Below are 26,677 nucleotides of genomic sequence, written 5' to 3'. Positions count from 1 at the left end.
CCAGAGTTAGTAGCTATGAGTTCATATCAGGATAACTGAAAACTTTTCTGTTTTTCTTTTATAATCAGAATATATGGAAGTAAAATGTAGTTCTTTTTTTCCTATATAATAAATACATAATTTTAAAAGCCCTGCACTTATGAAAAAATATGCAATTAAAATTATAATGAAAATACATAAAGAAAATGTATTCTCTGGCTTTGAAAAAAGTATGACAGTCTGTATTCAAGTAGGATGCCATTCATTATTACCCTGGATAATACACAAATATTGAGACCTATTTCGTTTAAGGCTTCTCATGCACTGATTTCAATCATTTCATTCAGAAAACTTCTAGGAAGCTAAGATATATCTTCTAGCAAAAACATATGCAGTATACAAATATATATAGAGGCTGCCTCCTAGAATGGCTGGAATTTCAGAAACCTTCACAAAATGAAAAAAAAACTAAAAATATTTCAAATGAAAATTCTTATCTATTTTAGCTGCATCAAGATTGCTGCCTTCCATTCCAGAAAGAATGGAAGGCAGCAAAAAAACCCCCCAAATCAGCAGAAAAGTTTGACACATTCAGAGCCTATGTTATGCTGGTTATTTGAACACAGATGGTAATTCAAGATGGAGAGAGCTCAACAGCTTGGCTGATCCTTTACTCCTAATCATGGGACAGTCAGACAGCTTCTTTAGTCTATGGCCTTCTCTGACTCAAAAAATTACTGTGGGCTTGGGGTGAAAGTTGAGCTCTGACCTAGAGAAGCTAGATTTTATGATCAGAACAGTCTAAAAAACAGCCCACAGACTATGAACCTGGGGCAGCTTTGATCTCTTACTCTGAGGAGAGATTGGCTTCAGAAGCAGACAAAGGATGGGGTTTAATGTCTCTAGAATCTTGCATCATTCAAGATAACCATCCAAAGATGGATTAAAGCCTTCCTCATTCACAGAAACATTTTAAGTACATGTTAAATTCCAAACATGCATGAAATTCTCATTGATCTCAATGAGATTTAAGATTATTATTGAATGTTACTTTCAGTGCTGTCTTCAGGAAGGACATTTTCCTAACCTGGGATATGAAGTGACCAAGTGTCCTGGTTCTGGCCAGGAGAGGATTCATTTTTTGCAGTAACTAGGATGGGGGCATGCCAACGACACAGGTGTTGTTCTGTCCTCCCTCACTCATTTTCCAGAAAGGGGGGAAAGGGTTCAGGACCACGTGGCAGAGCGAGTGGTCAGGTACTGCAGGTGGTTTCTGCAGAGTAAGAAATAATATTTCTTTTCTTATACACTCAGTCATGAGTATTGTTGCTGTTACTGTTCATTTTCTTATCTCATTGCTGTTTCCAGTAAATTGCTCTTACCTTTTGTGCCCCTAGTTTCCCTCTCCAGCCTGCCACAAGGGAGTGGAGTGGAGGCATGAGGTGAGAGCAGTGTGTGGCTCAAAGTGGCTTCCGTAGGAGCACTAAATTGGAGAATACAGTTCCTAACACTAAGTTAATCTTTAGGGGCAGCGCTGTATTCCTAGATACACTGCAGAGGAATATGCTTCTGTACAAAATTTTTGTTAGGTGTTAACAGTAATGCACTTTGGATAAGTAGCAACAGTAATAATTCTGGCTTTATCTTCTCAGAAAAACAACCCTAATTCCAGAATAGTTCAATCCTCAAATTAAGCTTCAAAAGCCTTCTTGACACCTAACCTGCCACAGATACCACAGATTTGATTTTGGAATAAAGTTTTGTTTTTATAAATAAGGGTACTAAGAAATAAATATTGAAATGTTAGTACATGAAAGTTATTAAGGATGTACACCAAAAGTCTGGGCATCAGGAAAAGTCCTGTAGACTGAATTTCCAGTTCAAGGGAAAAACTGTTTACAGGGATGGTCCTGTCACTATAGCAGCTCTCACTCTGCAGCAGGAGTCACTGAGCACATGGCTGCACCCTATCCAGTATATCACTGCTTCACCCAGTCCTGGGGTGAGCTACAGTAAAATCAGAGCACTGGTATAAATGGACCTATTTTTGTTTGTTGCAAAAACAATAGCAAAGAAAACTGGGATGTAGCAGAGATATCAGCAAATGTAATCCAGAAATAAACTGAAATTTTTACAAAGGGTTGGCACTTCTTTAATTGTCAAGGGAGAATATAATTGCAAGGCAGAAGATATTATAACAAAACTACAAAAGGCTCACAAATATTGAAGTAAAATGTGCTATCTACACGGAAGAGGGAACTATTAAAGAAATCTCCACATCTCACTGCACACTGGTTTTTCATGCCACCATTTTACCTGTGGTTGGGAGGTGCCACTGCTGCCTGACATCTTGTTGGCATATTTAGAAGAAATATTGCAAGGCAAGGGCCAAAACAGTTAACATGGAATGGCTGATAGTGGAAGTCTTGAAGTGGCTATGCCTGCGTACATAGACCAGGCGAAAGAAAAGAGGCACTGAGTTTCTTCCCACTTCACCTTCAGAAGAGGCAACTGCATATTGGAACTTGCCCTGCCTCTTGCTGACAGTGTTTTAAAGCACAAATAAAGCCTCTCTTGGCAAGCTGGGAGAGACAGAATTCGAGCTCTCTGTACTGGGAACCTCCTGCTACACGTGCTCTGCCTCCAAGAGCATTCCTCTAGCAAGGGCTGCTGCCACCTGCCCATCCACAGCTCCCCCTAAGCCTTAGGGGCAGGTGTCACCTCGCATTGTCCTCAGACTGTGCATGAGTTGGCAGATGTCCTAGGCCAAGCATTTCCAAAGTTATCCTGCTCTTATTTATACAAAGCAGTGCCTAAAGTTTCCAAGAAAGACAAAGGAGAGCAGGAAAGAGAGAATTTAAATTATTTACCACCATGATGCTTGTGGTGCCTCATGAAAAACAGGCTTTTTCAGCACTGTAGAATTGTATTTAAAATTCATTGTACTGGCATTGTTGTTCACAAATCCCAGGAGGAGGCAGCCAGTAATATCAAACACACTAAGATGAGAATATTCCCCTAAATGTCTTTGATTTTCCAAAGCTACTGGCAGATTATAATTGAGACGAACATGCAAGTGGGCTAATCCACTTGGGTAAAACATCTATTTATTGGCTGGGGTGAATAACCAAAATGAAATGCTGTGCTCACCAGAATGAATTATTTTATTCTAGAAATAGTTAATATGACTGGGCAGGGGGGACACTAGGGAAAATATTCTCTTATCTGCTATAGTACTTATTGCATATCATTTCTTTTTTTAGTTTTCTTTTTATTTTTTTCCTTAGGACAGAAAGATTTAGGTCAGGAAATATTTTTCGTGGAAAACAACTAGTTCATTTACAAATCCTCCTTGGAAGGCACATGCTCTTGGCAGGTTAACGTTTGCCTAAAGGGGTCTCTGATGAGGAGAAACAAGGACTTCTGGTTCCATCAGAGCCAGCCCTTAGCAGTAGCCTAGATCAACACACAGTCGGCATTCAGAGATATGAAAACAAAAGCATCCCCTCAAAACCAGAAACAAAAAGGGAAGGGGGTGGGGAGGAGAAGGAGAAGAATGATGTTAGCGTATGTATGTGGGAGTAAAAAACAATAATTGGACAAAACATTACAAACGAACAAAATTCCCAAAACCAATGAAAAATATCACTTCAGTTTTGATTATGGTTTGTGTTTTGTTGGGGGATTTTTAATGGTGTATTAGTTTTATTTACCTGTATGGTAGGGTAGACCTCTACCCTAAGGATTCAACCTCCAGTAAGCAGTTGCATTTTTGAGAACTTTTACCTTCTTGCTCCCTCTAGTGCTCCAAGAAACCCTGCACAATTTTACATAGTTCTAACAAGATTTTCCTCATTATTTTCTTTTCTATTGCAAGCAACCAAAGTAACTTGATAGGAAAGGACCAAGACTGAATTTATTTTGGCAATAATTTTAAATATAAGCCTTCATTTGGCATGCTGCTATGTAATCCAAATTGTAGTGAGGTCCTTTCCACTGCTCAGATTATTATGGTTTATCATTTGTAGACAAAGCAATATTCAGATTTGAGGTAAGAAGTACAAATATGCACATCTCTACAATTGCTTTTGAACACTTTTTGATGTTGATGGCATAGACCCAAGCTGTTAAACTTTTTGCAATTAAACTTTCCTATTACCAAAAGGAAAAAAATTGTCCGCACGTTGTACTTAGGAACTTGTCTGCATCATGGTGCAGAGCCATAAAGCTAGCCACTCTCAGCTTCAAGCAAACAAGTGAAATAAGTTTCTATGCTTAAAGGAAAAGCCAACCTCTACTAGCTGTCACCATGAATATTTGCCACCCTACAGACTGCTAGAGCTGGCAACAAGCCTGAACTACTTAATTATACATGAGAAGCAGCACTGCTACATTTGCACAGGACAGCAGGTAGCAAATTCATCCTATTCCCCAAACACCACTGCTTCTACATTTTAAGAAGTTCACTTTTTTTATTTTTTTATTTTAAAGAGAAGTTATAAACTTTGGATCTGAAACATGAGCACAGCACAACACACTTACTGCCCATAACTGCAATTGGCCTAAGACAATGCTGCTTCCAGGCACCTCAGTGCTGCAAGTTAAAGTCTGAAATGCCAAGTTAGCAAGACAAGACAGAGATAATTAGCTTCCCAAGGAGTAGAAGTACTTACAGTATAGGCATCTACACAATCAGTGGTGGAAAACATTGTTCTGTGATCTAGACATGGGCAGAGCCCAGAAAACTACTACTTGTAGTTTTTCCAGTCTGACTTTTGCCAGTGGCAAGCTAGAAATTTTCTCACGGCAATAAAGCATAATGAGACCAAATCTTCTGCTGCACCAGCACAATCCTCCTGCCACTGTGTAAATTAGAGATGGGGAACCACAAAGCCCTTGATTCTCTTAGTTATTAAAGACATTTTTTAAAGCTATTTTGGCTACACACAGGAATAGAATGGATCAGAACAATATTAAAATAAAAAATTTTCTTCCTTTTTTTAAGATCTACAGATTACTGTGTCAAGCTTGTCAGAGATAGCAATGGTCTTAATATATAAATATTGTTTCAAGTTCCCAAGTCAAATAAACTGTCATATTCCCTAATGATACATCAAGAAGCCAACATATTTTGCTTGCATGACTTCAGTTGAAATTCTGTGCTCTTGCAATGTATGCAATGTACCCAAGTCCTTGAAGGAAGACTTAAGCCAACTGCTATGTAGAAGGAAAAACTATAATATAGCAATGAATACTGGAGAAAGTTTTAGTTACATGTCTAATGCTGATACAATGGCAGATGCATTTGAGTATCTGCCACAGGTGTACTCTTTGAGAAATCAGCTCAAAACATTTTAAATGGTACATATAATTCAAAGTCATACTCCTTTCTTTAGAAAATCAATTCAATGTGAACCAAGAAAATGAGTCATCCTTGTTTCTTCTAAGTCTTTAATGTTTCTGGCTGCTCAGAGTTCGGTTTCAGATCAAAGCAAGATAAAAGTGAATTAAAGATTCTTCTAATCTGTTATTCATATCTGTTTAAAATATATTTCCTTTTTCCTATTGCATAATACGTCATATATTTTGTTTTAATGTGTTTTGGCAAGAAAATGGAATACGATATGTTTGAGGAAAATGAAGTTTTATTTAAATTTAGGAAATCCTTTATCTGCACTTGTATCAAAACATATAAAATCTCTATAGAGGTAAGTAAATAAGTTAGAATAATCATTAACCTATCTGCTACCAAAATAAATGTTTATACTTAGTTGATCAAGGTTTGCATGGTAAAAAATAATAAAATTTTCAAAAGAATCTAAGTGATTTAATGCCATTTAGGAAGCTGAAAAAAGAAAAGTATAGGCTTAAGATAATTTTAAAAGATCTACTATTTAATTTGAAAAATTTCAGAGCCAGAAGTATTTTCTTCATCCACTTCTGCTCCTGGCTATTAACTTTTCCACATGAAAAAAAGAAGATTAAAAATTCTACATAAATATTACACAAAAGAAAACGTTTTGCTACCACCCAATTAAAAAAAAAAAACAAACAAAACAATAAAAACCCACAAATCAAAACAAAACAAAATAAACAATAAAGAAAAGACACACACACACAAGAAACCTCAAAAAATGGAAAGAGGAATAGCAAGCAAAACCAAGAAGAATTACTTGTATTTCCCTGGTCTCTTATCAAAGACTATTTGCTATTCTTAGTAAAAGATAACTGTTGATGCTTTTGAGTAGATAAAATTCCACAATTGCAGACAAGATGTCCCTATAAAAAGAACTTACTTTAACAGATGGAAAGTCCACGTAAGGATTTTTTGTTTCCCCAAACCAAACAATAGGGAAAAAGCTCTGTTGTTTCCTCAGTTACAGTACTATCTTTGCAATGCTGCCCTTTGACATAAGTGCTTCTGCTGGAAGAAACTGGATGAAAGGCCAGGTCCTTGCTTTCTCATGCTCTCTGGTACACTGCCATTGTTCTCAGGCATTCCTCTGCCTATGCTACACCTACCAGAGTGGCTTTTCTGGGCAGGTATTGTCTTTGAGATGGCTCTTACCATTGACTTTGCCTTCATAACATAATTGACTTGGACTGCTGCACCTGTTCTGGGCTTCATTAATGCCAAAGGGCAAGATGTAAACATACTATCTGCTTTTATGTCACTTTAAATTATTGTGATCTAAATCAGTGTCATAACTGTTTTTTATGCTTCTTGGCAACAGAGGCAGGAACTTCAAAACTGGGGTCACCTTGCAGAATTTTGTACATGTCTCCATGTCCCATTCAGTTCAGAGGAAAGAGTGGACCTGAGGACACCAGTCAGAAGTCAGACTGGCAACTGCAGCCTCACTATACTGGTATCAGAAGATTCAAACATTGAACAGAAAAAAAAATTGTATTGATTTCTCAACTCAGTTTGGACCCACTGAAAAAGCCCTAAAACCTGACCATTGCTTTTGAGACAGTTTTACTATTTGGACCCTTGATTGTGTCAACAAGGATTGTGTCAACACTTTTCACCACTTTCAAAATGACATGAAGAATGTGGTACAGCTTTCTTCAGTGGACATGGTAGTCAAGCTGATATTTTTCTCTAGCGCATGAAACCAACTAAAACTCTGATTTGTAGAGCCAATGAAAATTAGTTGCCAAAAGTCTTCCATAACTTTCTGCAATTACTGAGGAAACATGCTCAAACCTGTTCAAAACTGATTAGGCACATAGAGAAAATCTCACTCCCACCCTTGAATAATGAATGTTGGCCCAAATAGAATAAAAAAATGCTTTTTTGATTATTATCTAATGTTTTAAGCAGTTGTTCTTGTGAACACAGCTGCTAGGAAACATTCTGTAATACATAGACCCCCCCACACACATATTTTTGTAAGGGGTACAGAGTGTCTGTTTTCCTTAAGGCCTTCCTGAACCAAGCATTTTTCACCTGACACCTACTGATGCACTCTCTGATGGAGGACATGGACCAAGTCCAGAGGAGATCCACGAAGTTGTTTAAAGGACTAGAGAATCTCCCCTACAAAGACAAGCTGTTCAGACTGCAGGAGAGAAAGTTGTGTGAAGACCTCATAGCAACCTTCCAGTATCTGAAGTGGCCTACAAGGGGCTACTCTTCATCAGGAAGTGCAATGATGGACTAAGAGGGAATGGTTTCAGACTGAAAGAATAAGTTTAGTTTAGGTATTCAGAAGAAATTCTTTATAGTGAGGGTGGTGAGGCACTGGAATAGATTGCCCAAAGAAGCCACAGATCCCTTCAGGTGTTCAAGGCCAGGTTGGATAGGGCTCTGAGCCATCTGGTCTAGTGAAAGGTGTCCCTGTCCATGGCAGGGGGGCTGGAACTAGATGATATTTAAGGTCTCTTCCAAATCATTCTACGATTCTAAGATGCCAGGTAAGTGCAAGTGTGAGTTCTGGTACCAAGCAGAATAGAGGGAAGTCATTGTTGGTGTCTTTGAACTCTCTGAGAGTAGTACATTTATTTAGAGAAATTGCTCTGATATTTTAGCACAAGTGAAACAGAAAATTTCCCAGCTTTTCAGTACTCTCCAATGTGACAGTTTTAGGGAAGTTTTTCACATCCAAGATCTGGCAACCAATATAGTGAGCAAAAGACAAAACACCTACCAAGGGAAACATTTTCCTCAGACACTAAATTTTTTTCTGCTGGGGTCTATTTAAAGACCTGTTTAACACCACAGTATCAAAAAAACCCACTAAGTCAGCTGTCACTTTACAACATAGGGTAAAAGCCAAAGCCTGAAAACACTGATGGCTAACTAAGAACACTAAAATCTACTAAAAGAAGAATAATCTCGAGCAAAGTCATAGCAAATGGAACCTTGGTGCAGACAAAAATCTCATCCTTCCTGAAAACTTGAGGCAGTTTCTCTGCTACATATAGATGGGACGGATGGATGTGCAGTCACAGGTATTTATAAGGAAGGAAGGCTTGCAACAGGAAGTTTTTTCAGTTCTTCCTGCAGTGAATACCATGAAGTGGTTAAAAAGAGGGGTCTTCACACTGTGCAGAGACATGCACCCTCCAGTTACAGAGTTACAGAGTCTGTGGTCAGTCTCCATCCCTGAGTTCAGACACATAGTACATCTTCAGTGCTTCCGCTCTTCTCAGCTCAAGGTTGTGGGTTAAAGCTAAATCTATCCATTTCACAATTAGGAGCATATAATTATGGACACCTTTATTTGCACCTAGATTTAAAGTAGAAATCTATATCGTATATGCAAAGAAAAACTCAGTATTCTCAAACATTTCTGCAAAGACTCTTCTCAAAATTTACTTAACATTTTATATATAGAAATACTTAAATACTTCTATTTTACCCAGTTCTTGGACACTCAGAAAATCTATTTTTAATTGCACAGCTTGCAAAGGCCTCAGAATGTAATTTTATGCATTAAATTTAATTGCCAGTTAGTCTACAACATGCAGGTAGTAAAAAAAAAGAGACTACTAATTGATCAGCATGTAAACAGCCTCAGCTTTGGGCCACAAATAAGCATTTTCAGTGTGTAGCTGGCCACGGACAAGTGCCACTTCTAATCACTTAGTTAACTTTGAAAGGGAAAATAAACCCCAACAATACAACACTTCAACATGCTGTGTATGACCTTGATTCTTACCTTTCACATACTGCAAATACTCTTTTAGCTAGATTCAATCTGTTTTGTATTCACACATTGCTAACAGAATTATTTATGATAGCAGACTTCTAAGAAAACAATTTCAGGTTCTTCTTATTAGACAATTATCATTAGCTACAAAGTACCAGGTGACTACAACTCCTCAGCAAGAGCATTGCATGCATATTCCATTTGCTTCAGCATAAATGTCACATGCTCCTTCACTCACACACTCAGCTATAATTATGTAAGTTTTAAGGACAAGCTCTCAAAAAACCTAAGGTAAAAAAAAGCTTTCACATTTTGTGAAAGTTGAATCACATTTCAAAATATTTTAGTCTGAGGGAAGCAGTGAAGATTTTTGGGGCTCTTGTTATTGCATTTAGTAACATAAGTAGAACAGGAATTAAGAATGATTTTAAAATGATATATGGAATAAAGTTTGCATTTCCCTGTTTCAGCACACGCTAAGAACAAAAGTGTTTCTGATACTTTTCTCAAATTACATGCATTGCACTTTATTATTAACCAGCATTTATTGCCTCAATAAGAGGGTTAGAAAATTCCTGTTTGATCTTACCTTAGGGGATCCTACATTTTTCTGCTGGACACCTCAGAGGATCCTACATTTTTCTGCTGGGCACATTAGAGGATCTTACATTTTTCTGCTGAGCACCTCATAGCCCATTAATCCCTAGGCACTTTCTAAATTGCCCATGGCATGCACAGGCAGTAAAATTATGTATGTGTAGTGTTCTATAGCTGGAATTAGTCAGTTGCACATGGAAATCTCACCTATTGGTTTTGCTTATATAGCCTATAGTTCTTCTTTCTCCACTTGTATATCAGAGAAAGCAGATATGAACCATGGTGCTTTGATCAGCCTAAGCTAAAGATGTGCATACACCTCTACAGTGCAGACTCTGATCATGGCTTCTACAGGGCCATTGTGAAAGGAGCAGAATTTATCCCAGCACATAGCTCCATGTAGCTATAAGCACTGCTAGAACAGTATTAGTATGCGATAGAAAAATTTAGTAAAGAAGAAAGATGCTTTGATTTGTTTCAGTGACCCATATCATTATTCAGCATGGAGAACTCATCTGCTAAAACATTCAGCAGTACCTGGCCCATTGATAGCAGCAGATTGCAGCTTTCTGTGCAAGAATGAGACAGCTGTGATTTCTGCTCTGTACCTGCTGCCCACCCTCATTGCACCGGCAACAGCACCAGTTCTACTTGTGATGTAAGGATCTAATACACAACTCAGGAAACATTTTCTCTTTAGCTGTTGTGGGTCTGAGCTAGTCAGCTCTCAATCACTTTAAGTAAGATCTTTTTGCTGCTGGCTTTGTTCTCCCTATTCTTAAGAAAGAAAAATTGAAGGTGCTGACATAAAAAGATTAGATCATATTAAACTGAATCAAAGAAAGTGTCAGCTTTACTACTTACTAGGAAAAGACCAGGAAAGCAATATCCTTACCTAAATTGGTTTTAGACAGATCTAGAAGTTGAGCAGCTCCAGTAAGAGTTCGATTCTGCTTCCAAATGTATATGATTTCAGACCCCAGTGATTCAAATTTCACAAGGACAAGCAAGCTCAAAAGGCACCCAATTCCTTTGCTGAAAATCATGTTATATGTCTTTCACTACCCTGGGCAAAATTTATCATCCATGGTCATGACTGAACCGAGAAATAAGTTCTTTCTTTCCAGAAGAAAAAAAATCTGTAATTTTGTAAGAAGAAAAAAATTCTATAATCAGAAATTTAATATGCAGCCATATTCAAAGAGGTAATTTGTGAGTTTTGACACCCTGTCTACTAATACTATCACCCTTCCACCCCCACTGAATTTGTGATACTTTGAATTAAATTTCAGACCTACTGTTTGTTTTGGTCACATCATTCTATTACTGTATGAAAATAAAAAGAGGGCCTGAAACAATCTGCTCAAAGGTTGGCCAAAGCCCTTCTTTTGAATTGGGCTGTGGAACAGTCCCTTAAAAATATGACTATCATCTGCTCAGTTTTAGTGTTGAGTATTTCAGTTATTCAGTTGATTTCATAACTTTGAGCTTAATTCTAGTTTATTGCTCAGGTAGAAAGGCTTGCTTTCACAGTCAGAGAAATTTCCAGCTGAAATAAAATGAAACTTTCCTAACAAGAATCACACAAGAGAACTATTGTTAAAATCCTCAGCTGAGTTTGATTCCAAATCCAGAGGTGTTACGAGATATTTCTTCATGAATTATGAATTCAAGGATTCTTTCATCATTAATGTATAATTGACCTTTTCTGTCCAGACTCCTAGTTTAGTGATTTATTTTGATAAATAAATAAATTAATGAAACAAAAATCTTTGAAATACTTTTGCTGAAACTTGCATACATTAGGAATGCCACAAGTTAAAGAAAGGGAAAATATCCTCTGAGACAGAACCTGGTACAATGGCACTCAATTAGATTTTGACCTTCTTTACCCATAAAGGATTGGTAGACAGACATTGTTTGCTACTTGCCTGAATTAAATTGGGTCTCCTGAGATGCATATGAAGTAATTTAAAAAAAGAAAAACACTGTTAACTGAATTTACTCAACCATCAGTCTGAAGCAAACCTTATTTACTGTATTCATCTATTAAACTAATATAATCTTTCATATTTTAATCAGAAAAAAGTGACATTTAATTAGTGTTACACAGCTAAGACTTGAAGAAGCTCCCCTATCTGAGCATTCAGCTAGGCTATCATTTTTCAGTCTCACCACAGTGAGTCTTGTGCTTTTATGCTTCCCTTGGTCAAAGCAAACTGCAGGCTGTTTTATTAATTCAGCTGCCTGACACCCTTCCTCAGCAGGAATAAGTGCTCGTTTCACAATTTCATACAAATCACATATTTTGGCTCAACTGCCTCACACTGCAAGGATTGGAACCATCTACTTTCCCAAATCCTTAAATTTCCTTGAGTATATTTCATCATTTTTTCAGGGACTTGTGGTGGTTGAGACAGAGATATTAGTTTATTTAAAAAAAAACAAAAAAAAAACCAAACAAACCCAAAGCAAATCAATCAGTAATAATATCAGCAATCTACATGTCTAGACACACCAACAAAAATAAAAGAAAAAAGCCAAAAACCCTGTGCACGTGACTGCCATACTTTCCCTTCTACTTTTTTCAATTAAGAGCTACAGAAATGTTCTGTTGAGTGGCTTCGGGCTATGGCTCAGAGATCCTTGCTGTTCCTTGAATGCTCAGTTTCTTCCATCCTGAGATGCTGAAAGCATCTCAGAAGCAGGCTACTTCAATGATGGCATATTTCTATTTCTGCCAAAATTTCCTGCATATGCCTTCCTTTTCCTTTGATGTCCACTACTTCTCTCATGCTCTGCTTTGTAAAATTGACTGGTTTTTGTTCTAACTTAGAACCTTAGAAACCTTCCACTCCCAGCCTCATGAAGAAATTAAATATAACTGTTTTCACATCAAATACAGACATCCCATTGTGCTGTGGCACTTCTACCAGGGTGGTGGCCATTGGGGTTTAATGGCTCCTAGGTGCTTTGGGTCTTGAGTAGCTTGGCAGAGTTCTGATATTATACCAATCCATTCTAATGATAAAGCACTTTCATAAGCTCACTCACTCTGACCCATAAGCACATGCAGAAAAAGCCTCTAAATCTTTAGGATTTTATTTGTTTTTCAAGGACCTAATTTCATCTTTTTAAATAGGCAACCTGAATTCCTGATTTTAAAAAAGCATAATGGGCCAAAGCAACATGAACAAATCAAGCCTCAATAAACAGTCTTCTGAATCAGCTTGCAAAGCATAAAACACAAATATATATATTTTTAATATTTTATCATTGTACAGCAGGGGATTATAGCAGCGGCTCTGCAATACTGGCCATTTAAAATCAAATTCTCCCATCTCAAAGTGAACTTCCCTCACCACTGCACACCCAAAATCATATTGCAGCAAATAACTTCTAAGTCACAGGTTCTACAATTTCGGCTATTTGACAGTGTAGTTCAATAAAATGGCATGAGCTAATTTCGTAGAAGCTTCAAAGATTTGTTTTGGATGAGGCAGCCATTTACTAAAAAAAAAAATCACACTTTTTTTCTCCAAGCACAATATACAAGGAGTTTTATCCATTAAATGTTCACTTATTTTACACAAGTACCAGCTGAAGACTGTGGCCTTGTCTGAAGTATCTAACATCATAATATATTTATTGAGAAGTTTATTGATCACAGTCTGAATTTTCATCTTATTTTCCTTTAACATTCCCATTAAACAGCATTTTGACATTCTTTTTGATGAAAAAGGAAACAAAAATAGGAGAAAAACAAACTAGGTCATTAAAAAGGTACTTGAGAATACTTCCAGCAGCAACCCGCAGGCTTAGGCTCATTGTCAAGTATGATTTAAGAAAACTTGTTAAATTTACTTAAGATAACTGGGAGGCAGACTAGGCTAGTACACTAATAACCTCTTTAACATAAAGCCTTATGGAATACAGTATATCCTTTATTCAATAAAACGGTTAATTTAGCTTGTCACAACACAGAACTGAATTAACAGGGAAATTGAAAGGCTCTCAATTTGTGTGATTAAATAAAAATACTGGGTGATAGGCAAGCTATTGCTACCATTCAATTGTTTTTCTTGCTTTATCATGTAAAAATTAGTTATTAAGTGTGCATGCAAGAAAGTACAATAGTCAAACGAATGCAGAGCTATTACAAAAATAAAATCTACTACACACTGATGTTTCAGATCAGCCTTTTTTTTTCCTACATTAATTAGGCTATCTGTATTTTAAAATTCCAGTTAAATTAAGAAAACCTAATTTTTGGCAGATTTTTTGGTCCACAGAATCAGTTTCTTGCTTAACCAAGTACTGGTACCAATTCCTTTGGGCCTACAGATAAAAACTCACCTCTGCTTCTACTATTTGTTTCTCATACACAAATTGTTCACAGTTGAAAAGTTATTGCATGTAGCTTGTGTGTACCTATATGCACACACACACACACACTCATATGTTATGGTGAAGCTGTGTCCTGTTCCAAGCCTAGACTGGGAGATGATCATGATGAACAACAGGAGATCCTTGTGAAGAATGCGGGACTCCTTGTTGCTGTGTCGCAAAATTAATGAATACCTGTAAGACATGATAAAAAGCCAGATTTTCAAAATAAAAGTACTTGAATTCAGACTTTGGGAATATAGGTGATGGCATTTCTTAGCTGCTCTCCTTAGCTTTTTTTGACAAAATAATTAATAACTTTTGTTGAGGGAACACCTCTAAAAACATGTTTTATAAACTCTAGAAATAATCCCTCTTCCCCACTCCAGCTAAGACAGGGGGTGATAAATTATAAAAATTATGATAAAATAAGTTACCAGGATTTGAAAAAGGCATTTTATGCACAAGTAAATATGAAACAATATTTTAATTGTCTTTGAATGACATACCTAAAGAATCTGAGTCTGTTGTTTCTGCCAATAAATATTGATGAGGAGGGTGCAAATATTTCAAGGTGAAAGCACACTTCTGATTCAAAAACTAATGTGCCTCCTTGAATTGGTTTGGGTTTTTTTAAACACAGATCTTACTACATAAAGACTTGTTTCATTTTTAACCACACAAGTATTTCACAGTAAGGCATGTAGAGGGGAAAATGGCTCTTCTTTACTCAAATGATCCTCTTCATATGCAAGCAAACTTGGGGTGCATTTAAAGTATGTTTGTTACCGTGAACGACTTTTTTCCTGTTTAAAACTGACAGGGAGAGGAAGCGGTGGTAGGTGACTGAGGTGATGCATCACCAGGCAAAATGGAGAGGAAGTAAACAGTGAACAATGCCTGAAGAAACAGGCTGAAATTACCTTATATGCAGTCACTCAGTGAATAGATCATTTACAAGTAGTCAGTAGACCAGCACAGAGGAGAATACTTCAATAATGATTTGCACATGGCAGAAAGGAACAAATTCACACCATCAATCACAGAAAATTAATATTTTGACTAGATGTGCCTCTCAGTTTGCAGAATGAATAACAAGCAGCTGCCTATGAAGATGATGTGACACACCACAATCACCCAGAAATCCCATGCTTGCCATCAATGTGTTCTTTTTGTCACAATAAGATTTCACAATCTTTAGCAGTTGGGTCTCTTCTGTCTGTTTGTGCATTTAAAATTCGCGCAGAAGAATGTTCTGAAGGTCTAAGGTTTACCACAATTTACAGAGACCAATTCAGCCTTTTCAAGGACATTGGTAAGATCCCAACTTTTGGACTGTGGAAGTGGCAGTTCACAGTCCTATTTTGTTGTCCCACACAGCTCCAGATACATCTAAGCAGAGATTATGTTTGCACACACTACAAGTATGTGGCTTGCTGTGATGCCCTTACTATGCTCACCTCCAGCATAAAAGCAGTGTGGGACATGGAATCCCTGTGTGGCCTGAGATGGCCTGAAACTGCTGGAGTATTGCATTTGGGTGACCCAGCAAATGACAGAATATTCTACTACATTAATAACTACAATACACAGCACATTTAGGCAAAAAAAAAATGGGGCAGGGAAAGAGAAGAAAGAGAAATGATAAAATACCTGCTCTAATGTAGTTTGGCTAATGGAGTAGTGTTTGATTTGGAGAAAAGTTTTGTGATTCTCTAGGACTCTGAAGAGCTCTGCTAAGCATCCCTGACTTCTTGGTACATGGTACTCAAGCAGGTTAAGATGTTGTCCCTGAAAACAAGCAAAAATTATAAAAACACATAAAAATGAATGTACTTTGTGATGAACCTACACTGGCTTACAATCAGTCTACCTTCAATAGGTTCTTATTGCAGATTAATCTGGAAATTATGAGCTTTTAAAAAATAACATATTTTGTCTAAATTCATAGAACAAAGAGCAGTTCATACTGAGAGTGCAGATTTTGTGAGGTGACAGCTTGTTAATCTCATAAAAGATATAAAACTTTAGAACAATTTGAATCTAACAGACTAGGGCTGTTACAAGGCAGTCTGGGAAAAGGCTGAACACAGATGCACAGCTGTCTGAGCACAATACAGACTTATACCCACAAAGAGGTTCATATCTAAGATAGACATTGTTTCCCATGATTCTTTTCCTAAACACAGGTAAAGTAAAAGCCTTTGAGACTGTTTATTGAAATGTAATTGCTATAAGTCTTTTATAAGGCTTTTTATTAAATCAAAGAATTGCAGCAAAGGCTGAGACTTATCAACTCTGGGCTTTGAAAGCAATCAAAGCAAACACTCTTAGTGACTACACTGTAGTCCTACTTCAGGTGAACACAGATTTGAGTTCAACTTCAATAATAAAAGCAAAAGGAAATTTTCAGTCAGAGAAAAGGCCTTTTTATTTACATTGCCTGAATGCCTGTTTGGAGTTGTTTCAACCAACATCACAAGTCAAATTTTTATGAATTTCTTAATAGAAAAATGAAAGGTATATTCATATGTACTTTTCCCAAGAAGAGAAATATATCCAAACACTTAAATATTCAAACATGTACATACTGTTCTTACAAGCCCCAAATTAATCTTGCCATATACTACAACATGGAGTTTTATCTGTACCTTAAACTGTGTTCCAGGAAAATGCATTTGTAGACAGTCCAAAATCATTCTTCCATAACTTATTTCTTTGCTAAGCCAAACCTTGACAGAATAACCCTCTCCAAACCTGGGAATGAGACACAGAAACATACATTCATGAAGACACCATGAAGACGAGAACATTTTGTTCAACTGATTTTCCTACAATTATATCAAATATCATGCATGCTTATTGCATTATCACTGTGATTTTACTATACTGCTATTGAACAACAGAACTTCAATGAGAAAGTTTTAAAATTAATAATAACAGAGACAATAAACATGTTATGCCAAATTTTAGTAACTAATGTGTTTCACTACTTAATATACCTGAACTTTCGTTAAGTAAACTATGCTTTAATTGCTACATTGCTTTGAGTGGTCAGTATAAAACTATGAAGATTACCAATCACATACACAGAAAAAGAAAAAAAAATTCTTCAACTTTTCTGATGAGAAAAATGGGCATGTAGCACTATTTTTCAAATCTGTTAACAAAGTGCACCTTCAAAAGAAGATTTCAGCAGTGTGAGTACAATGCTCTTTTAAAGACATGCAAAGGCAAGTGCAGGGATATTTAGGGAGATGGCGAAGTTAACAAATTTTCTTTGACTTCTACTTCTATGACCATTCAATCTCTCTCAGAATAATTTAGGAAATTAACTTCTCTTTCTCAACACAAGTGTGATAAAAGTTAAGTACAGGCAATCTAACCAACAATATCTTTTTTATTAGCTTTACTCACTGCTGATGGTTATTTGGGAAAGTTGCAATAAACCAGTGAATATTGAACTGACAACTATGTTCTTATTCACATTTCTTAAGCAATAGAGGTTGTGTTGCACTAGTCCCCAGACTGGAGTGCACAGACGGAGCTCAGCAGAGACATGGGACACAAAGGTGCTGTGCTGCACCCTTTTCCTCCCTTGCAGCTAGATGTCCTCCTTCCTTTGGGTTCTCCTTCTTGGTAAATTCCTAGGGAAAAACACCAGCAGGAGGCACAGCAGAAGAGCTTTCCACTGCCACAGCTCTTCCCTGATGCCAGTGAGCAAGGGAAAGGCAGAGATGAAAGGGAGACAGGGAGCTTGTGCAGCACTGCCCATGTCTCCTCAGAAATCTGTCACTTCCACTCACCACTAGTCCCACATGCTTCATTCCAGCATAACTCCCTTTTCTTCCTTCTCCAGTGTGGCAATTGCTCACTGCCAAACCCTTTATTACAGTGGTTTAGTTCCTAGTGATTATCTCTGTAACATGCCCTTGTGCCAAAACCCTCCTCTCTCGTGCCTTTCCTGTGCACAGCTCATGACTCAGGGCAGCAGCTGGCTTAATTGGGTCTGCCTGGTGAGAGGCACATTGTCATGCCATCAAAGCAGAGCATATATCACAGCACACTCTACAATGCTGCCCTATATCAATACATTAAAAAATGTCTACAGATTATCAATCAAAAGGTAAAAATGACAGAAAGAACTATTTTGAGATAAATGTCCAGTTTAACCAGTGCATGAATGATTCCCAGCAAAATACCCCACATGAAACACCACATGTTCCTCACCTATAATAAGTACACAGCAATGTAAGGGCTTTAACTTTTATTTTGCATCGGGTCAGAAACTCTGTTGTTATAAAGGAAAAATCGGCATCGATTTAAGACCAATGCAAGTTTCCACAATGAAAAGAAAATAGACTGTAGATTTGATTCTATTAAGAATTTCACATGAATTCAAAATACAATTTCCAATGATCTCAAACAAAAATCCTAACTTTTTATGTAGCACAAAACAGTGGCAGCTTTTGCATAAAAATGAAAAACACCATCACAGATAAATGAGCATAGGTTTTTTTAGCCTTTGGTTGTTTGTGGGAGTTTTTTGTGGGTTGTTTTTTTTTGCTGTTGGGTTTTTTCTTTGGCTGGGTTAATTTCTTGGAGTAAGAAACATCCTGATGCAGTGTCCTGTCTGTTGGTTCCTGAAGGATGTTTCATGAACTAAATTGTATTGAGTCCAGACAGCAGGGTACTAAATATTTACTGGAGAGTGTAGCCTGACAGACAAGCAGTGCTGATTCATCAGAGATCCAGAATTAGGCGGAATCCAAAGCGGTGTCTGGCAGATTTGCTTTCCAAAGATTTACTATGTTTTAAATAGATCACTAATTAAATGTTTTAAATGCATAGCATCATCCCTGAAAAAAATACATGCGACAATAAAAAAAGTTGTTACAAAGATGGATATAGTTAACAAGGGTATTCAATTTAGTTGACAGCTAACCTGAGGCAACATTTTACAAGAGATCATTGATTCTGATCAGTTTTTTTGGCATTTCTATACAACGACCATTGAATTACAGTTTGAAAAATGCTGGTTTATGGAGACAGTCAACAGTCTCATAAAATGAAACTGCTGTATGCAATGAAGTTTCCAAAGAAAATGAATCAAAATTCTGATTAGCAAAGACAGAGGAGTCGGTGCAACTTTGGTTTAGTTCTAAATTGTAAATGGCATAAGTGCCAGCATAGCACCAATAAAAACTTTAAAAGATTTTCTTCTTTTGGCTAGTCGAGTTATGATGCTTCTATACCTTGATTTTTTACTTCATTTTAGTACGAGAGTTCCCCATATAGAGTGAGCTGATCAGCAATAAACATTTCCCCCTGCTATAATCAGCAAGCTGCTTTTGGCAGTGCATTGAGGAAATGGAAATTGAGTTGACCATTTTGTTCACTCTGTTTTGCTCTCTGATTCAGACAATTCAATTAATTCAGAAACACAAAGTGCAATTACAGAGGAAACCATAATTTGGTTTGATTAGCACTGTTAGCATCAAAACTTTAGCACCTGAGAGCTCAAGACCTAAAGAGGAAGAGATAATCATTAGAATGGCCTAAGTTGAGCCAGGAGATTCATTCAGCAGCCATCTGCTGCAAAAGATTCTTCATTTCTTCAAAGCTACTCAACAGAGAATGCATCATGCAGTGCCATGTTACTTTAACTACACCTGTACTTCTATTTTTGTATAAACAAACACAAAACCACATATATTAACAAAATAAAATATTTTTCTTCTCTCTATCCTTCCACTTATTCCTCAGTCAAAGTCCTAGTTCATGCTCGACTTTCACCTCATTAGTAGTTCTGGGAGTACAACTTATTGAGTGGTTTTTCTGTTAAAATGCCAACTGAATGAGACTGAAGCTAAAATATAAATTCTCAAATTGACTGTAAACTAATTAACTTGACTATTTAGAGACAGCATCAGCTGCAAAAGCAGGAGTTTAGCAAAAACTATAAATCCATGCCTCTAATTTACATAGGTCCTCAAGGTATCTGAGCACTCAGATAACAAGGGAGCAAAAGGAACATAAAAAGGTAGCAAGAAATGGAAATATTTCCATGCCAGGAATTACTAAATAGGCTAAAACTTTTCATCATGAAAGAAAGATGATGAGGCAGTCAAAAGGTATTTTCAGGGAGCCCAGAATCATGACAATGAAAATAAGAAATAACTCTTCACTCATGTGTTTCTCATTCAAGAGCAGGGGTCATAGAGTTAAATTATAGGAAAAAAGAAACACCAAGTCAGTAAGATGAAGTAATCATCTTCCTTACACTATGTAGAGAAACTGTACAACTCATTGACATGGGATGTGATAGATGTCAGAACTTTACATGAGTTGAATAAGAAACCAGAAAAATTCATGGTGGGGATCCACTAAAATCACTTCTGACTTAAGAACCAGAAACTGCTGAAGGTTGTTGAGTAATGTGGTAAAGTAACTTCCTGTGCTTATCTTGTTCCTGTACTTTTCCCTTTTGATCACTCTCAGAGAGAGAATACTGTGCTAGCAGGTGTATAATCTGACCTCAGGCTTCTTTTAGTATAAATATCCCCAAGAGGAGGTCAGCCTGAGTAAATCACCCGAATGGTTCCTCGGTTCTTGGAAGTTTTGCAGCCCCACAGCCACACTACCCGCAGTACAAAACTAGTTTATGTAAATCGACTTCATATATGTGTCTACACAAGCTCCAGTCACACACTGAAATGAAATGTAACCAAATCTATACTGAGGAAGTCCCCTGGATGCTTTCCTGATCCTCTTTTAACCTTGCAATGGTAATGGAAGTGGATTTAGTGGCCCAAAGGTTGAAAGTTCTCACAAAGATCAAGGAAAGGAGCTGCCACTTGGGGCAGGGTAACTGATCCCTTCTGCCCATTCCTTGGGGGTCCTGGTTCAGAGGTTTCAATGGGGACAAGAGTTCCCATTGAAACACAGCTGAGCCTGTATTTGGTCACAAGGAGTCCCTAGAAATCAACCCAATAGCTTTTCTTAAGCTTGACCCATGAAAACCTGTTTTATGTGAAGGGTGGAAAAGAAAGTACATTATCATCAGACTTCTATTTGATTTGCTTAAAAAATAAAAAAATCTGTATTTTCATTTTAAAGGCTTAAGAGTTTGCTCAAATGAACAAAACCAAACTTTGAAACCACTGTTTTAAGTTACAGCAGGTCCAGCATAAACACCTCATCAAATCACACTCTTCCCAAAGCCTATTTACCAACTCTTCTATCCCCCAGTAAAATTTGCTGAATGTAAACTCGGGAAATGAACAACATGGCCCCATTTTCTAAACTTTGAGGAATAAGAAAAGCATCTAATCACCCATATGCTTCTCTTCCCCACTAATCAAAGAGTACATTTCCTGGACAATGTTGTGTTATATTTATACATATATTCACATCAAAAAATTGCAGCTCACAGAAAGTTTACTGATTAAAATATAATGTGCATACTTTGTGTATGCACTAGTTCAATCAAAGGACTGCTTCAAAATAACATTTTTGGATAAAAAAAACAAAAATAGTAAAGAGAACATTGGCACTTAATGTCTGCTAGGAGCTGCATCTTTTAGAATATGTGCCATAAATCAAAGAGAGGGAATAATATTCTACTGTGCTGTTTATCCCTCTGCTTTGGTTTAATTTATTTGCAGGCAGATATGGTTCTACTTTCCCTAAGTGAATAGAATCACAGAATCGTTTAAGCTAAAATAAGCCTCATCTAGGCAAGGTAACTTAGTTACACCAGTATAATTGCTGAAGCATGGGATACACATCCAGGTCATTCCTCTCACAGCTTTATACACAAATACAATTTACAAACAGAACAAATCTTGAACAACATTGAAAACAAAGCATTTTGAAAAACATTGTGAAAAAAGAAAATAAAATTTAAATAAAATTATTAAAACAAATCAATCACACTTTCAGATAATTTTAAATCACACAATATATTTAATTGTTTCATCTATTAAAAAACAAGCAAAGTCAATACCAAGGAAAAAAAGTAATTAATTTTTAAATACTTGTATTTTTTAATGCTAAAAATTGTATTTGCAATTGTATTTACAATATAATGCTAATACTTGTATTTTAAAATGCTAAAATCAAATGCAAATACCCTGTCACTTTTAAAATGGGATTTCCTTCTGCATTTATTCAGAACCTCAGCCTTGCTGAACAGATAAACCTGATTAGATGCAAACAAACAGACATAAATAAATTATAAAGTCTCTCTTCCATGTACTATTCATAGAGTTTGTTTCATCATTTTTAAGTAATCGTGACTTTTCCAGGGTAACAATAGAAACACAAAAGCAGTTATTAAAATGATGACTAACACTTGTTCAGGTATATTGTACATGAACTATTTGTTTACACACACTCAGGCTTTCATATCAAACCATCTGAAGTTAATTTCTGTATTCAATATTATAATTGTCATAACAGTGACAGTCCCAGATTATGAGCAGTGCAGGGTGCAAATCTGCCTTGCTCTCTGTGCGCTTGTAAAATCTTAGATGTGATTTCCAAATATGTGGTGAAACCCTAAAAAATCTCGATAACTGTTTAAACAGGTGCACACATAAATATCTCTCCATATTTGTGCTTGTTTGTCTGCACATACTGCCAAGTATCAGGGATTTTTGTATACTTGCATTATTTATATATTTCACTCCCAGAGAAACAGGAGCAGCAGTGCTGTAATCCTGTGTAAACCTGATGGTACAGCCTATAAAGGATCCAAACTGTTTCCTCAAATCACCTTATGGGGCTCAACAGTGAAAAAGGCAGGAGTAAGTAACATTATCATTGTGTTTCTATGACTGAGTTTGCATGTACTGATTTTTAATAGCATAATAATCATGATACTACACACTAAAATGTCGACTAAAAGACCTTATCAACACCTCAGGGTCAAATCTCAAGCTAAAGATTGTTTAATGGAGAAAGGATTTAAAATGAAAATTTAAACCACAGTTATATTTGCTTTATGTAATGAACATCAATTACATCATCACACAGCACCTTGTAATGAAATCCCTATTGTGAATGCCTTACATAATACACTGGATGTACCTGCTCAGACAAGTAACCTTATTTACTGCAATGCCTAGAAAATGTTGCAAATAAGACAGCAGATTGATGAGGGAAGGGACGAGAAAGGGAAGAGTGTGCTTCATGGTTCTGGAACACCCTGGGGAACCAAATCTTGCCCTTTCATCCTCATATACCTGACTCACTTAGACCACATCTTCCTTTAGTGCTTTCCTGTCTTCCTAAGGGCCTACCTGGAAACCAAGGGCTCCAGTTGGCAGGGGGAATTCACAGTGCCTTCTGGAACACCCACAGCTACAGCTGAAGTTAATTGGAGTTTTGCTTTGAATGCAATGTTGAACAAATGTAAAATATTTAGTCATAAACTGCTCAGATGGACTGCCGAAACCCTTTTAACTTTAGCACCAAGCTTTGGTTACTCCTCTATAAAATGGGAGTAATTATTTCAAATCAAGTTTCTCAGAAGTGCTGTGGAAAACATTGTTGGTGTTTGTGATGCCCTGATCCAATAAATGCTGATAATACTGTATTTAAGAACAGGTTTGAAAAACTCCTAGTAAAACACATATTAGGGAAAGAGGAGAATATGAAATCTTAAGTAGCTGCTGCTGATTTAATGATTTATTTAGAGATACAATGCAGCATCCTGTGAAAAACAGTATAAAATGACAAAAAAAACCCAACAAAAAACATTCTAATGGACATGCACAGTAGGGCTGAATAAATATTGTACAAAGTTTTAGGAAGTCAAAAGATATTGTTCATTCCTGAACTCTTAATCTGTGTGGTTTTTAAGTTTTAAGAACTCTTTCCTTCAAACTTTCCTCTTGGAAGACAAACTAATAGCTATGTTACATGATTACACATCCACTGCCTTAATGCATTTTTCATGTACAAAATAAAGGCTTTTTTTTGGTCAAGAAGAATGAAAATTATTTAATTTTTTTATATTTTATAGCATGTACAGAAGCTTATTGCTAGTATGTCAATTTATAACACTGTGTCCACCCAAGGCTGAAATATTAATAGGAACTTTAATTTTAATCCTCTCTTTTCCATATAAGAAAACTACATGTGTAGGTTTGAGGAGAGCAGTAAAATATTCTCAATCAGCCTTTAAGAAAAAGGGTAAAATATGAATAGTCTGCCAACATATTTTCCATTCTAAGTCTTTAAGTGCACAGATAAGATTTGCAGACCTCTTTAATCCTCCCTTGGGTGAAGGAAAGGACTGAGTGAGAACATGTAGAGGAACAACATGAAGATACCATCATCAGTGAAGAAAAAGTCACGTCCCTTATAGGAGGGATGATGAGATGCCTTGACTTTGGGCTGAAATTCTCATGTAAAGCTATGTAGAAGAGTGTAGCTGACACACCAGACTCTTTTCCCCTGTAACTCATTGAAGGTATGGGGAGATGAAGTGTTCAAATTGTAGATATGAGAAAAGGCATCTATGCTAAAGTAAGCAGATGTTGATGTCGCTGTGATCCCAAGAGATGTTTGAACAGAGAGAGCAAGAAGAATGATGAATGGGGAAAGATCTCTGTTCTCAGAAATGAAGGTGATCTCAGAAATAGATAAAGAGAACCTTCGCTCTTGAACAGCTCATCTTTAAAATAGAACCCCATAAGCTGACATGGCCCATAAATGCAGCTGTGGGAAAGCTGTGAAAGATGGGAGGATCTTCACAATTTCAGATTTCTGTGTGGCTGCTATTCGTGGAAACTAAAAGCCATGAGAGAACTGTTTTCTTGTGGAGAAGTCTCCATAAATTGACAAGAGGGACTCCTCTCCCTCTTCACTTGGGACTCCAAGCTGAATAAAAACTATTCAAGAGATGATACACTGACTGAATTTTTTCTGTACATCATTAGAGGGAAAGAAAGAAGTTGGGGGGTGGAAGGGGAGGGGAAGTGTTCTGAAGATTTTATTCTAATTTTAATTATTTCTGTTTCTGTTAATAAAGTTCTCTTTGTATCCTTTTAAAGCTTTGAGCCTGCTTTGCCTTCTTCCTAATCCTATCTCACAGCAGGAAATGAATAAGTGTATTCTAGTGAGTGCCCTGTTGTTTGGCCAGCACTGAACCCACCACATTAATTGGTGCATTGGCCAGGAAATCTCAAATTGGCAAATCAAAACCACTACACAGCTATAGCAAATGAATTAATTGTTCAGTAATTTAATCAGATTGCTTGCTGATAAAATTTGAGAAAAACTTGATGTCCACCACCTGACAAATTGGTATGGGTTTTTCTGATATGAGAAGTCTGTCCAGATGGCCCTAGAATGAAGGATAATATTCAAAATGTTGTTCTCAGAGAGCTGGCCAGCTGTATCTCACATGAAAATGCTTTTGTGAATTTTTTAAAAAAGCATTAAGTATAATGGAGAATACTGAAGAGAGCATTTAAATGTAATCCATTCACAATTTAGAGTAATTGACTCTGTTGGCAGGAGTTGTCTGAAATTAGGCTTTAATGGGCACAACTGTTAACACATCAGTCTCAGACAAACTACATCTAGAACTAAGAAGCTAACTTTTGAAAATTGCCCTTCAGTTTGTTCTTCTACCCAATGCATTTCTTGATATTTTTTATAAATTTGCCACCTACAATAAAAAAGCCTTTATATAGAAGTTTTACCCTTATTATTCTGCTGATAAACATCTGTAGATACTTTAAATCTGTTTAAACATATATAAATATAGTCAAGGTTCAGCAGCTGGTAGCAAAAACCCAAACATCGACATTTGTAGTGAGAAGATATTTTAGGAAGAGCATTTTCTGACAGGCTTGCAGAAGGTCTGGAAAAATGGAACAAGTCTCACACATTAGAAGCAACATCACTTTTTATATTCCTATGAAGCATTTATGTCTCACATTAGCATCTTCCTGGAGTTCACCCATACCCTTCATGGCAGAATTTTGTCCTGCCATCTGACAAAGCTGTACTCAGTCCACAATTATGATCATTCACATCTGCCAAGGGCTGAAAGTGTAGCCAGAGAGAAAGAGCTGAATCCTTGAACTCCCCAGCATAGCAAAGAAGCAAATTTAACAGGGCCCCAATGAAGAACCATTAAACCTTCATCACATATCCATCAAAAAGGTGATCATAATCTGGACTCTATAGGCTGGAGTGGTACTAAAGAATAAACAAACGAAACAATTTTGAGGACTTCCATCAAGACAGAATTCAACAAGAAGGGAAGAAAGAATGTCATTTTAGTATATGTGCCTACATTTAGAAGAGGAAGAAATTTCTTGAGATATAGTAATGGAATCACGTGCAATATCAAAATATGCTTCTGTTTCTTACAGTACAGGATTTAGTCTTTTATAAATAAAAGCTGAATCAAAGTTTTCTTTGGTTTAAGTATTAATATAGTGTTTACATGTATCTCCTTGCAATCTTCAAAGTCAGATCAGGACATGTGTTGATTTCAAAATATTTCTTCAATTTTGATTTGTAGAAACAAATTG

At 36.7% G+C, this 26,677-nt stretch overlaps 1 protein-coding gene across 1 annotated transcript in view; it reads right to left on the bottom strand.

The window, feature by feature from the left end:
- Positions 1-14,018: 14,018 nt before the first annotated feature.
- ABCA13 (ATP binding cassette subfamily A member 13) overlaps positions 14,019-26,677 on the bottom strand; it is a 170,371-nt gene continuing 157,712 nt past the window's right edge. The window contains exons 53-55 of the mRNA XM_054640684.2: positions 16,772-16,877; positions 15,774-15,911; positions 14,019-14,315 (exon numbers count right to left, since the gene is read on the bottom strand). Coding sequence (XP_054496659.2) covers positions 14,226-14,315; positions 15,774-15,911; positions 16,772-16,877 — 334 coding nt within the window. The 3' untranslated portion in view covers positions 14,019-14,225. The remainder of the gene's footprint in view (positions 14,316-15,773; positions 15,912-16,771; positions 16,878-26,677) is intronic.

Source organism: Agelaius phoeniceus, chromosome 1, assembly GCF_051311805.1.
Source record: "Agelaius phoeniceus isolate bAgePho1 chromosome 1, bAgePho1.hap1, whole genome shotgun sequence".
NCBI lineage: Eukaryota > Metazoa > Chordata > Aves > Passeriformes > Icteridae > Agelaius > Agelaius phoeniceus.
This window is presented reverse-complemented; position numbering and strand designations above follow the sequence as displayed.